The sequence below is a fragment of the Vombatus ursinus genome, unplaced genomic scaffold, assembly GCF_900497805.2.
Source record: "Vombatus ursinus unplaced genomic scaffold, bare-nosed wombat genome assembly UNPS02014798.1, whole genome shotgun sequence".
Classification (NCBI taxonomy): Eukaryota; Metazoa; Chordata; class Mammalia; order Diprotodontia; family Vombatidae; genus Vombatus; species Vombatus ursinus.
In genome coordinates, this window is record NW_020954576.1 from 7613001 (window position 1) to 7627169 (window position 14169).

Sequence of the window (14169 nt, forward strand, 5' to 3'; positions counted from 1 at the left end):
TTAGGGAAAGAACCTGCTCTCAATCCATGGTCATATGAAATGAGCTACCTCAGGAGTGAATGAGACAGTTGTCACTGAAAGTCTTAAGGCAGAGGCTGGACATCCATATCCACTTGAGCAAAACGTACTATAAAAGGGAATTTAGGTTTAAGTTGAGATGTTAGCTAGATGGTCTTCCAGATCTCCTTTGAAACCTAAAGATTTTGTGATTCCTTTTAAGCTCTTTACCTTTTCTCCCTCTTACTCCTTCTCTGACCACTGTAGTACCTAGGGAGAAGGGAAGGGTAGGTATGTGAATAAAAAGAAGTGTGAAATTCAAATCCTTGCTGAATCACTGATGTTTACAAATAGAAAAATTCTTCTTTGGGTGTTTCCCCACATCCCTATTATGAAGGGTTTTTGTTGTTGTTGTTTGTTTTTGTTTTATAATTTCTCAAGAATTGTTTTTATATTGTTGTGCAGAAATAAGAAAGAACTTTATTTTTGTTGAACATTGGAACTTGTTTCCTTTAAGCCTTAGTTTAGTGAAAAACATAATACTAGTAGCTCTTTCAAATATAGTCTTCCTCTTATCATATATACACTTAACCTGCCACCACCCCTACTCTGCAGTCTCCTTATAAAAGGACTGCTTTTGATTAAGGATCATAGCTTGGGTTGATTCTGTCCAGCCAGGATTGTTAGCAACACAGTCTTGTGCTTTGTTCTCTGCATGGCTGCTGGGATCTGTGTGCTTTGGCAGGTTTACTTTTAACTTTGGACTGATAAGTTGGTGGGAAGGGGTATACATTCTAAATTGCTTTGGTAACTGTTTCACTGCTTCAGTTTATTTTTAGATGTGCTTTAAAAAAAGGTCATTGGTAAAAGACCTCATTTACTGATTTTTTAAAATTTAGTTTCTATTTTTAATAATTTAAGTTGTTATAGCTCGTTACTTCTAAAGATTTTGCTTGATCATCAGGTTAAACATTATGTTAAAACTTTCTACCCTTCAACTCATTATTGATCTATTGGGTAGCGAATTGTAGAGGACTCAGACTTGTACTTTAATGTATGAATCTTAAAATACTGAGTTGTCTTAGAAAGGCAGATCTGGACTTCGTATAGAGAGCCTTTATCATGAAAGATAAGCAATACAAATACCTAACTTATTTCTATAATTCTTTATATTCTGTTTAGGCCCACATATGTCACTACTTCTACTTTTCGTTTCCAGAAGCTTTTCCTCTTGCATGAAATAAAAGTAACATATTTTAAATAAATACACAATTGTAATACCCTTGTTCTCCATAAACTTTTCAACTTCCTATTCATTTATTCCACAAATATTTACTAAGCACTGAATATACATATTCATGGCATATGAATAATATATGTATGGGATATAAAACATGCAATATATGGTATATGGCATATATTACATGTTTTATACATGGCCAGATAGATTACACACAGACACATATGATGTAGTGTGTATATATATATATATAATATATACATATTATGTATAATATGTACATACTAGAATATTTATATATGGTACATATGTTACATTTATATGATGCCATATATACATACATCTGTGTGATATATGACACATATATAATATGTGTGTATATACATTTAAGTGAATACATATATGTCATTGTTAGGTGCTGCATGGAATACAGTTATAGAAAGATCTGATCCCTGCCCTCAAGTCTCTATATCATAGCAGAGAAGAAACTTGTACCCAAGTATCTAAGATAATAGACAGTATGTGATAAATACTGTATGAGTGGTGAAAACTAAGTTTTACAGACAGCTAGGTGGTGTACTGAGTAGAGCCCAGGACTTGGACATAGAAGACCTGAATTCAAATCTAAACTCAGGTGCTTAGCTCTGTGATCCTAGGCTAGTCACTTATCTTCTGTCTGCCTTAGTTTCCTCAACTGTAAAATGATCGTTGAAATGTGAGTAGTCAGGAAAGAATAGAAAGCATATATTCAGTTTCATTGGATAAAATAGAAAATTTAAGTCCTCTGTGTATGGAGAAATGGTATAATCACTGGGTCATATGGTTTATTTTAGAAGTTTAGATAGCGCTGGAACAAGGATGATCTTGGTGAATATTTTATCCTTGTGTATTGTTGTTGCCTTTCTTCAAATTGTTCTGCATTTCTTTTAAGATTTTTAGATAACATTATGCTAGTTAATTATTTATATCAAACCAATTTTATCTTTTTAATGAAAAAATTCTTAGATGTTAATAAAGCGATCTGTGATAAGTTTAAATCTTTTTATGCAGCATTATGTACCTATTGCAAATTATTTGGCTTCTTTTACATTTCCAAACTTCTAAAAGACTTTTAAAAATACTTAGTAACCAGTGGTTGAATAAGTAGGCTAAGTACAAGGTTGTAAAGGCCAATTGTTAAAGAATGAAACTAATGAGGGTTAAAAATCTTAGCAGAAGTCAGCACAAAAGGATGGTCAAGCAAGAGTTGCTAGGTTACTAGCTCAGAAGAATTTCCCAATACCGGGAGCAACAAACTCATTTGATTAGTTTGTACATTATAGTTTTGGTGGGTAACTAATGTTCTGCATTCTTCCTGATTTAATGACAGGAAGTGGAAGTTTACTGTAACCTTATGTCCTTTCACAGATTGAAACCTGGAAGGGTGCCCAATTACATTACCTGTTGTAAGGCTGGCTATTTTTTGGTTTCAGTCACATGACCCAAAAGATAAGGAATGTCAGGAATTTTCAACACATTTACAATGGAATCCAAAACAATAGGCCTTTCATACTATTCTAAAGGCATAACTTTAATTTGTTATTTTAACTTTTCAGAGGAACAGGGATAGTATAAAGTATTGAAGTCCAGCCTGTATGGAAACTTTGTATCTGGGAGACAAAAAGGTATATTTTAAAACTATGGGTCATTCAAGGATGTTTAAAAAACACATTTGCTTTTGCTTTGCTTCCGTGGTCTTCTAACAATTTTTGCTCAGGAATAAAATTTGCTTTTAATGTTCAAGTATCAGTGCTTCTCAGTTTTTTGCTTATCTTCTTTCCAGTCCCCTAATTCTTCCATGGTTTTGATGCTATTTAACATTGTCAAATCTATTCCATGGGAGGTGGGAAGTAATACTGCAGAGTTTGTAGTAATGCAAAATCCTCATTGGATTTTGAGGTAAGGGGATAATGCAATATTTAAGAGGTCATCTGGTTCAAAATCCTCGTTTTATAAACGAGGAAACATACTCAGATTAAATGACTTGACCAGCACCACACAGGTAGTTTTTATATTCTCTGACCCCAAATCCAATATGTTTTCAATTATATTATATTAGTTTTAGTGCCTTATTTGATAATATTATCCTTTATCTCACCATGCTTTTGTACTGGCTGTCCCCTTTTCCTGGAATGAATGTTGTTCTTCCTCACTTTTGCCTCCTGGCTTCCCTGGTTTCCTTCAACACTCAACTCACATCTGACCTTCTGCACCCTTTCTTTTACACGGTATCTTGAATATACATAGTTTTTTGCAAATTTGCTGTTGTTCAGTCATTGCAGTTGTGTCTGACTCTTTATGACCCTCGTTGGGGTTTTCTTGGCAAAGATGCTGGAATCCTTTGCCATTCTCCAGCTCATTTTACAGATGAGGAACTGAAGCAGACAGGATTAAGTGACTTGCCCAGGATTATACAGCTAGTAAGTATCTTCCTGACTCCAGGCCTGGTGCTCTATCTAATGCTCCACCAAACTACCCCTGTTTGCACATTGTCTCCTCCGTTAGGATGTGAGCACTTTGTGTTTTTTAACCTTTTCTTTTAACCTTTCTTTATCTCCTCACTGATTAGCTCTGTGCCTGGCACTAATCAGTACTTAAGAAATGCTTGTTGACTGAGAATTAAATGAGATAATATTTGGAAAATGTAGAGTCCTGTGTAAACAACAAGATATCAGTTTGGATTTAGTTTTGTTTGGTGGGGAAAGATGTTTATTAAAGAGTAAAATTGCACTTTGAATGATGGGTTGTTGTTGTTTATCCTTCATTCTCCAAGAGGACCATGGCACCAGGAAGGTGATGCCATAACTTGCAATGGGTAGGCCTGGACAAGGGAGTGTAGATTGTCAAGATTCAGATCAGCCTCGCTTGAATGGAATGTTTGTGTTATGGGAATAGTAGGAGATGAAGTTGGAAAGGTTGAAGGAATGAATGTGAGAGACATTTCTGAGGAACTGATAGAACTAGATGGCTGGATAGGAGGAAGCAAGGGAATAGTTAAGACTGCTTTCATATTTTAATAACTGGTAAGAATTGTGTCATTAGTAAGAATGTGAAAGTGAGAGAGGGCTGGTTTCAGGGGTAAAATGATTTCAATTTTAGACCTATTTAGGTTAAGGTGATGGTGGTGTATGTAAGTGGAAATACTTGGTAGAGATATGTTGGAGACATGAGCCTGAAACTTGGAGAGAGAGGTTAGGGTTGGCTACTTAAACTTCAGAGTCATTTACAGAACCAGTAGTTTAAAACCACAAGAAGTGAGGTCTCTGAGCAAATGAATGAGAGAGAGAAAAGTAATTGGCAGAGGACTGAGACTTTAGGAACGTCTACATTTATTGGTAAGGAAGAAATGCTGCCGAGGAGACAAGATAGTCAGAGAGAATTATCTCTCTATTAATAATCCCATATAGTCTAATGTCACAAAAGGTAGGGATAAGGAATTTCATGAAGGTAAAGCAACAGTGTCAAGGTACAGAGAACAGTTACAATAGCAACTGAAATAAAGATCCTTTGACTCAGTGAGTGAAAATTTAATAAGAATGATGGTAAGAGGATATTGATTATGAAAATTTCATAAGTGAGTAGGTGTTGAAGAAGGGGGGGAGAACATATATTTCACTCGTTTGAGATGTTGACAATGAAAGCATCTTCTCCTTCAACTACATTTCCATTACTTCCTCCTTTTACATTCCCATTACTTTCCTCCTTTTACATTCCCATTACTTTCCTCCTCAGACTTTTTCAATTACATCCTATCTAGTCTTTCCTCTTCTATTTTGATCTTGTTCTTTAGGAAAAAAAAAAGAACTATTAAGGTAGATCATTATCAACAGGTCACCTCTGTCCTTACCCTGCCTCCAACATAACAGAATGCACAAGAATAAGCTCTGTGGGCATGTGTTTGGTTTAGAAGATAGATTTTCAAAAGGCAATTTGTCTATTTCCATTCTCAAAGGATGTGGTCGTATCTTCCTGTACTGCTCCCCTTTATGCACTCTAAATTCCAGCCACATTGGCCTACTTGTTCCTTGAATTTGACATTCCATTTTCTCCCTCCATGCCATCTCATAGCCTATTGCCCATGCCTGGATAGCACTCTTTCTCACCTCTCATTTTAAGAATCCTTGGTCTACTTCCAACTCAGAACTTTTATTAATTCCCAGATTTCATTTGTTAGTGCTCACTCCTTTCTCAGATTATCTTGTAATTTATTCATCCCTCCCCATAGAATGTAAGGTCCATGGGGCAGGAACTGTTTTTTGTTTTTTTTTAACTTTTGTCTTTGTGTCTCTGGTGTTTAATATTTGTTTGTTTTAATTGTTGAGTTGAGTTGAATGTCAGTCCATTGCTTACAACTCTTCCTTAATTTCCTGTTGCAAACTGAGTAAAGTTAATACCTCTTTGTGATTCATGACTTCTGGTCAACTCTATCTTTGTAGTCTTATTTCTTACTACATACTACTTTTATCTGTGCATTCTTTGCTTGGCCTAAACTGGACATTTCCTGTTTCCTGAATAAATCTTATTTTTTCCTTCATCCCTTTGTGTTGTTCCCTCAGTCTGGAATGCCATCCTTTCCTCTTTTTTACCCATTGAAGTTCTTCTCATCCTTTAAAGCCCAAATCAAATGGTTGTTGTGGTGATACTTGTTGATCTGGTCACTTTGGCAACAGGGTAAAGTTGGGGGTAACAGTCTGGTGTTACGGGCTTACTTTAGTGGTACCTTTGTCACCAAAGTTTTACTTTTGCCATGTCTTATGCCATGGTTAAGTAAAGCCATCATTTGTGGAGGTGGGACAAACAGGAGGCTTTTGAAATAATTTGAGTAGCTACTGATAAGGACCAGTATTAGATTGATAATAGCAGTAGGAGTAAAAGGAAGAGGATGGATATTATAAGCCTTAACGATTGATTATATGTGGAGCATGAGGGAAGAAAATTAAAGATAACACCAATGTTTAGAACATAGGTGACCAGGTAAATGGTGCTATTATTGGCAAATAGAGAAGTCTGTAAGGGTGAACAGATGGTTAAAAATGTGGTAAATTCTGTGTTGGTCATGTTTGTAAGTATTGAGATTGTGTTTTTAAAGCTTAGGAGAAAAGTCAGGCCTAATGGTATAGATTTGATATTTTTCTGTTTGGAGATGATAGTTGAGCCCATGGGAACAAATTGATGGCCAAGGCGAATTTAGAGAGAAAAGAAGTTTGATGTCAGAACCTTGGGTAATAGCATATTAAGTGGTCAGCAGAAGAGTGATTAGAGAGTTAGGAAGAGAACCAAGAGGATAGTGTGTATATCTTGGGAAAAAACAGTATACTCAGAATAAAGGGGAATGGTCTACAGCAATGTTAAACTCAAGTAGAAACAGATTCCTCTAGGTTGCATGTTGATTTAGAAAATGACAAATGAACATTATCTATTGTTGTATTATACTTTTTTTTGGGGGGGGGTGAGGCAATTGGGGTTAAGTGACTTGCCCAGAGTCACACAGCTAGTGAATGTTATGTATCTGAAGCCGCATTTGAACTCAGATGCTCTTGACTCCAGGGCCGGTGCTCTATCCACTGTGCCATCTAGCTGCCCCTATACTTTTAAAAATTTTGTTAAACATTTCCCAATTACATTTTAATCTGGTTGAGGCTGCAGCCTGGAGTTTTGCTTGCTTGGAGCCCATAGGGAGTTTGATACCTCTGGTCTATAGTATCAAAAATGGCAGAGATGTTAAATAGATAGAATACTAAGAAAAGGCCTTTGTGTTTGGCAATAAGGCAATTATTAGAGATCCCTTAAGAGAGTACATTTAGTAGAGTAGGAGGTGGGGGGGACGATATAAGCCAGATTATAGAATATTGTGGCATGAATAGAGGCATCATGTAGAGTTTACTTTTTCAAGTCAATTCAACAAATATTTATTACATATATGCTGTGTTCCAGACATTGTCCAGTACAAGGATACAAAAACCGACAATGATATGGTCCTTGACCTGAAGGAGCCTACATTCACCTTGAGGAGAGAGAGGCATAATATATGCATTGATAAGTAAATAAAATATATATACGAAATAACTGGGGAGGAGGTAGCTCTAACATCTGGGAAGATCAGGAAAGGCCTAGTGAAGAAGGTAGCACTTGAGCTGAGCTTAGAATGGAGCTCATTATTACCAATGGTAGAGTTGAAGAGGAAGAGCATTCCTGGCACGGGGAACCACTTGTGTACAGGTATAGATGTGGGAGATGGCAGGTTATATGTAGGTAACAGCAAGCAGACCAGTTTGATTGCAACCTAACACATGCAAAGGGAAATAATGTGAATACAGTTTAGAAAGATAGCTCTTCATAATTTGGCTCCAAAAGAGTAGTTTGTGTTTTATTTTGGAGATATAAGGGAACCATTGGAACTTGTTTGGGGAGTGGAGGTGGGGAAGTAGTGAAGCGCTCTGACCTGGTTTTTAGGAATATCAGTTTAAGAGCTGGAGGATGGATGGGAGGTGCGGTGCAGGGAGAAGAGACTGGAGGCAGGAAGGCTGATTAGAAGGCAGTTGGTAGTAATAAAGGTGAAAGATGATGAGAGCTTGATCTAGGGTAGTTTGTGATATGACTAAAGAAAAGAGGATAAATATGTGTGGATGTAAACTCAATTAAACTTGGTGATGGGAGGTGAGGAAGAAGAAAGAATCAAGGATGGTTGCAAGGCTGTGAACCTAGATGACTGGAAGAAAGGTGATGCCTTGACAGAAATAAATAAATTAGTGTGAGGGCCGGGTTTTGGAAAAAGGATAAAGAACTCTGTTTTGGATATCTTGAGATGGAGATGTCCAGCAGTCAGTTGGAGATGAAGGACAGGAATCTAAGAGAGGGTTTAGGTCTGGATAAGTAGATTTGGGAGTCACCTGCATAGAGATAATTGAGCTCATGAGTGCTTATGATGTAACAAAGGGTGTGCTTGAGGTAACATGGACATAGATTTTAAAATCCCTCAGTATAAGGGCAAAAGTTGAGATGTTTAAAAAAAAAGAGAAGATAGGGCCAGAACAGAGCCCTGGAGTATACCCACATAAAGGAGTTGAAATGTGGGTAATAATCCAGCTCAGACTCTGAGAGGGAGCAGTCAGATGTGTAGGAAGAGAAGGAGGAGAAAGCAATATCAAGAAAATCCAGTATTCAGGAGGAGGGTGTCAAAAGCTACAGAAAAGTCAAGAAAGGTGAGGATTAAGAAATGGCCATTGGATTTAGCAATTGAGATATCCTTTTAACTTTGGACAGAACAGTTTTAGTTGAGTAGAATAGTCAGAAGTCAGATTGCAAAGGGTTGAGAAGTGAATGGGCAGTGAAGATTGGAGCCAATAAATAGAAAGAGCTTTTTTATAGAAGTTTAATTGTGAAAAGGAGGAGAGCTATAGGATGATAGCTTAAGTAGATGGCATCAAGTGAATATTTTTAAAGGGGAGAGGGATGTGGGCATCTTTGTAGTAAGCAGGGAAATGGAGACTGAAAATTAGGGAGAAGGGGTGATTAAAGAGACAAAGTTTCAGAGGAGACAGACAAGAAGGGATAGGATCAAGGGCAAAAGTAGAGTGATTGACTCTCTTCCTCTAAGACTTGGGCAAAGAATTGAATGAATGAAAAGACATTTATTGAGCATTTACTATGTAGGTTCTGTGCTAGTGCTAGGAATACAAATGCAAACATGAGACCTACATCCTGTCCTTAAGGGAGCTTACATTCTAATAATGGAAGAAAACACATAGGGGAGTGGTGGCAAAGAAGGGAGTTTTGGTATGGGAAATCATAGAGATGATGAATTGATCTATAGAGCAATTGATTGACTTGTCCTTTCTGGAGCAATAGTAGCATCGACTTTATTAATTACTGTTCCCAAAGCAAGAAGTGAGGAAAAAAATAAAGATGAGGAGAGAGGGATGGGCCCAAGTGGCAGTTGGGCTGATAGCAAGTTGTTTCAAATGAATGTCTGGATGGGATGTAAAGCATGGTTTAGTCTGGGACCAGCTAGATAGATGCCTTAGTTGAGTTAGCAAATGCCAGTCAAGACCACTCAGCCTCAGGGTGAGAGTTCCAAAGGTGAATGGGTTAATTCATCAGGGAATAGGGGCATGGTTACTGGAAGTCCAAATCTAGAGGATGCTATTCCAAGTGATGAAAAGTTAAATAGTGATAGAGAAAGTAACAGGAGGGCTGAATGAGATGTGAAGCATGCTTTGTTCTAAAGCCATTTAGATATTATAGGTTGGATAAGTTTACATTCACTCTTTAATGCATCTCAGTCCCATGACTGGAGAGCGGGGGTTATTGAGAACATTTGAAGTATAGAATATCTGGTTAGAAGAGGTAACTTGTGACAGATGCCTCAATATTCTAATAAGGCAGCAGATAACCTCTTCTGTTGAGAATAGATGCTAAGTGGATTGTGAGTCAATCAAGAATGAGAAAAAGGATCAATATGCAGCTCTTAAGGCCTAGTTAGCATTAGATAACATAAATTTGTAGTGGATTCAGTCAATGTGGTTATGTGACTTTCTCCTCCTTGAGTTTAGCAACAGCACCCAAATAGGTGAGAAGATATAGAGGATGGGGATAATCTAAAGTTTAGGTTAGGAAAGGGATGAATGGAGATAAGACAAGGGGAAAGAAATTCAAGGATAGAGAATGGTTTAGAGTTACCTCTAGTGCCAAGATTGCTACTGGAGGAAAATGAGATTGGAGGATTATAAGGCTGGGTCAGAGATGTAGATTGGGAAAGCAGGCAGAGATAAAGTGACTATAGTTTGTATTGAGGAGATAATTTTGGGAGGCGTGAGGTACAAGGAGAGGTAAAATAATAGGAGGTTGTGATCAGATATAGGAATTTCAGTTTGGAATCATGGAAGAAATCAAAGGAATTGCCATCCCTGTGTATGGCTAAGTTGGAGTGAAGGTATAAGTTACAGAAGTTAGGAGCAGAGGAATCTGAAGAACTGAGAAGCCAGTGTGCTTGAGGTAACATGGGCATGGATATTGAAATAAGTATAAGGGCAAAGGTTGAGATGTTTAAAAAAAAAAAAAAAGCAACCCAGGTAAACTTTTTGAAAAAGAAATGAAATCACCTGAGTACGTAGATGCATAGATAACAGCCACAAGCATTTTTGTTGCCTTTGATCCTGAGCAGGGGGGTGCATGAGATCTAGAAAGCCAGAGGGCAGAATGGGGTCACAGTACTGGTAGACTTTATGGCAGTAGTTTTTGGGGGGGAAGGAAAGAGAACCTAGGAATGGGGGGTGATGATGTGCTAGAATTTTTAGTTATAATTGAAGAAGACAATTGAATGACACCCCACTGGTGACTCATAATAGTATCCATCCTCTGGGCCTGGTAGACTGTTTTGTGGTAGGTTGCTTAGGGCTGCATCATTAGCTTATTCGGTACCCAAAGGATGTTTGTCTTTGAAAGGAAGAGTAGAAATGAAGTGGATAGTAGCTTCCTGAGGTAATCAAAGAAGAATTTTTTTTTCAGGATTTGTGAAACCTAAGTAAATATGCGAAGTAGCCAATAGAGAAGGAGATTGAAAATGTCAAAGCATATTTAACAATTTTATTGGCATATTGAAATCTCACCATTTGTGTGCTCTTTGCAGTTTTACTACTTGAGAAGATAGAGCATGATGACATCTGCAATAAAACGCTAAAGATTACAGATTTTGGTCTGGCTAGGGAATGGCATAGAACAACCAAAATGAGTGCAGCTGGTACATATGCATGGATGGCACCCGAAGTTATCAAGTCATCCTTGTTTTCTAAAGGAAGTGATATCTGGAGGTAAGTATCCATATACATTTGGCTTTTACAAATAGCTCTGTGGAAGTTAGTTACTGTGGTCTATGAAAGGAAGATGTTAATGTATCCAGTAGCTTTAAGTACACACAAAAAAAGTTCTTTTCTAGGAATGCTTTCTGTTTATGATGTCTCCATATAAACTTTTAAGCCAATTTAAAAATAGACCAGAATAAATAACTTGAGGTTTTTATTTTCAGAAAATCTCTACTTGTTGGTTCAGTCTTATTATTTAGTGCATGTGGTGTTTTTCCAAATTGTAGGTTTGCTCATGATGGATGAGACCTTTTCTTGAGTGTCTTTTCATCATAAAGTGCAAGTTTCCAGACTGAATTCAGTTTAGTTCAATAAATTCAAATAAATAAATAATAATGCCCTTATTTATTTGTACAAAACTCTATGTTGAGGAAGATGCAAAATTTAGATGAAACATCCATACTTTACGGAGGTTTGACTAGTAAGGGGAATTTGATATTTATGAATAACGACAACACTTATATACCTTAAAGAGGTCAAATTTTCTGAGAAATCCAAGGAAGAAGGCCATTACTGACTAGGGCAATCAGTTAAGTTTTTCTCAAAGGAATTGTCTTTGAATTAATCTTGAACTCTTTATTTTCATAAACACCATTTAGAATTATTTGCATGATCAAAAAGCACAAAGATGAGCAAGTGTGTAGTATATGGGATTGGGGCAAAAAGTCTATTTAGCCAGAAAATAGAGTATATGGAAAGGGAGTACATGAGTAGCATACTATAAAGGTTATATAGTAGGATGGTGCCATGTATAGGAGAACCTTAAGTGTCAGGCAAGGCAAATTGAGTATAACTTGCTAGGCAACAGAAGGAACTTCTGAAGACTTTTAAGCAGAGAGGAATAAATGAATGAATTAAGCATTTATTAAGCACTTATTATGTGCAAAGCACTGTGGATACAAATAGAAAAGTAAGGTAATCCCTGCTCTCAAGGAGCTCATAGTCTAATAGGGGAGACTATACAAATCAGATGGAAAAATCTTGGTGGTGTTTAGGGTGCAGTGACAAACTGGTGGTAATATCTATGGCTAGTTACAAGGAATAATAATCTGGAAATTGTATGAAAAATAAAGGCACCATGGTATAGCAAATAGAATCCTTGACTAGGAGTAAAATATTCCAAATTTTATCTTTTAGACTTACTAGCTATGTGATGATGGGCAAGTCAATTTCTTAGAACCTCACTTTCAGGGGGCAGCTAGGTGGCACAGTGAATAGAGCACTGGCCCTGAAGTCAGGAGGACCTGAGTTCAAATGTGGCCTCAGACCAAACACTTGACATGTACTAGCTGTGTGTGACCTTGGGCAAGTTACTTAACCCCGATTGCCTCACTAAAAAAAAAAAAAAAAAAAGAACCTCACTTTCCTCATCTGTAAAATGGATATATGCTGCTTAAATCATAGAGTTAATAAAGTGCTTTGCAGTCCTTAAAATGTATATGTGTCAGGTACTTATTATTGGAGGAGGGAGAGTAGAGGTGAAAAGACCTATTAATAGGCTATTGCAGTAGTCTAGGGATCTGGTAATAGGAGTTTGTACTAGGATAATAGCCATAAGAATAGAGAAGGGGAAATAGATAGAAAAGACTCTTAATATCATGAGTTGACTGGTAAATCTAAAGACACGATTGTCTCTATTGGCAGAAATTTGTAATGGATTAGATAAGAGGTTGGGGAGAAAAGAGTCAGAGGCTTTGAATTTGAAAGAAAGAGGAAATGGTACCACAGATAAAAGTAGTGAAGTTGGAAAGAAGTTAGGAAGTAAGAGCAAGAGTTCAGTTTTGCATATTTGGAACTTGATATTCTGGTGGGACATCTAGTCATAGAACAGCAGTACACTTTACTTTAAGCAAGTTAGAATTTACAAGAGAGTGAATATTAACTTCACAAAAGGTTTTTCACATAATTCTTTTAAGTGGCAAATGCATGAAATGCATACAGCTTTTAAGAACTGCCTTGGACTTCTGGAAGGCAAGATGGCAGAGTCAGCTGAAAATCACCTGAACTCTACTAAAATCACCTCCAACAATAGCTCCTTAAAATAAATTCTGCAAAGGCAGAACAAACAGAAAGACAGGGTGAAACAATTTTCCAGCCCAAGAAAACTTGGAAGGTTGACAGGAAAGGTCTGTCTCACTCAGGTAAAGGAGGAGCGCAGTCCAAGCCAGTCAGTGTCCCAGAATGCCAGCAGCAGGCCCTGCCTCCACAAACCAACAGGAGACCTTCGGCCCCAGCACAGGTTAGTGAACAAGGCCCAGTGGCCCCAGTGCAGTGGTAGGCAAGAGACCACCCTCCTGCCTCTGGAGTAGCACCAGGGTCCCCCTCCTTCTCCTACCCCTTGCAGGTCTGGCACAGCAACAAGGTGCCTCTTCTCTCCCCCCTGCCACCCACCAAAGTCTCAGTACAGCACCAGACCCCCTGCTCACCCAAGCACAACATCAGGCATCACCTGCATAGCACCAGACTAGCAGCCAGGTCCTGCATTCCCTGGCACAAGAAGCTAGGAACATTGCCCCCTCCACCCCAGGAACAGAGTTCAACTTAAAAGTAACAAAATAGGCTGGAAAAAATGAGCAAAAAACAACAACAAAAAAGAACCTGACCATAAAAGGTTCTTATGGTGATAGGGAAGATCAAAACACAAACTCATAAAAGGACAACAATGTTAAAACATCTGAATTCAAAGCCTCAAAGAAAAATCAAAATTGGTTTCAGACCCAAAAAGAACTCTTGGAAGAGCTCAAAAAGGACTTTAAAAATAAAATAAGAGAAGTAGAAGAAAAATTGGGAAGAGAGAATATTGCAAGAGTGAAAAAAGAGTCAACAACTTGATAAAGGAAGCACAAAAAAATGGAAAAAGATGTAAAAAAATATTCAAGAAAACAGCTCCTTAAAAAGTAGAATTGGCCAAATGGAAAAGGATATAAAAAAGCTAAATGAAGAAAATAACTCCTTAACAATTAGAATTGGAAAGGTGGGAGCTAATGACTCCATGAGATATCAGAAGCAATAAGACAAAATCAAAAGAATGAA

General features: G+C 37.5%; 1 protein-coding gene across 1 annotated transcript in view; it reads left to right on the forward strand.

The window, feature by feature from the left end:
- Positions 1–14169, forward strand: part of LOC114049985 (mitogen-activated protein kinase kinase kinase 21-like) — a 108638-nt gene that overhangs the window by 52182 nt on the left and 42287 nt on the right. Inside the window, 1 exon segment of the mRNA XM_027871479.1 lies at positions 10905–11085. Within this exon segment, the coding sequence (XP_027727280.1) occupies positions 10905–11085 (181 nt within the window).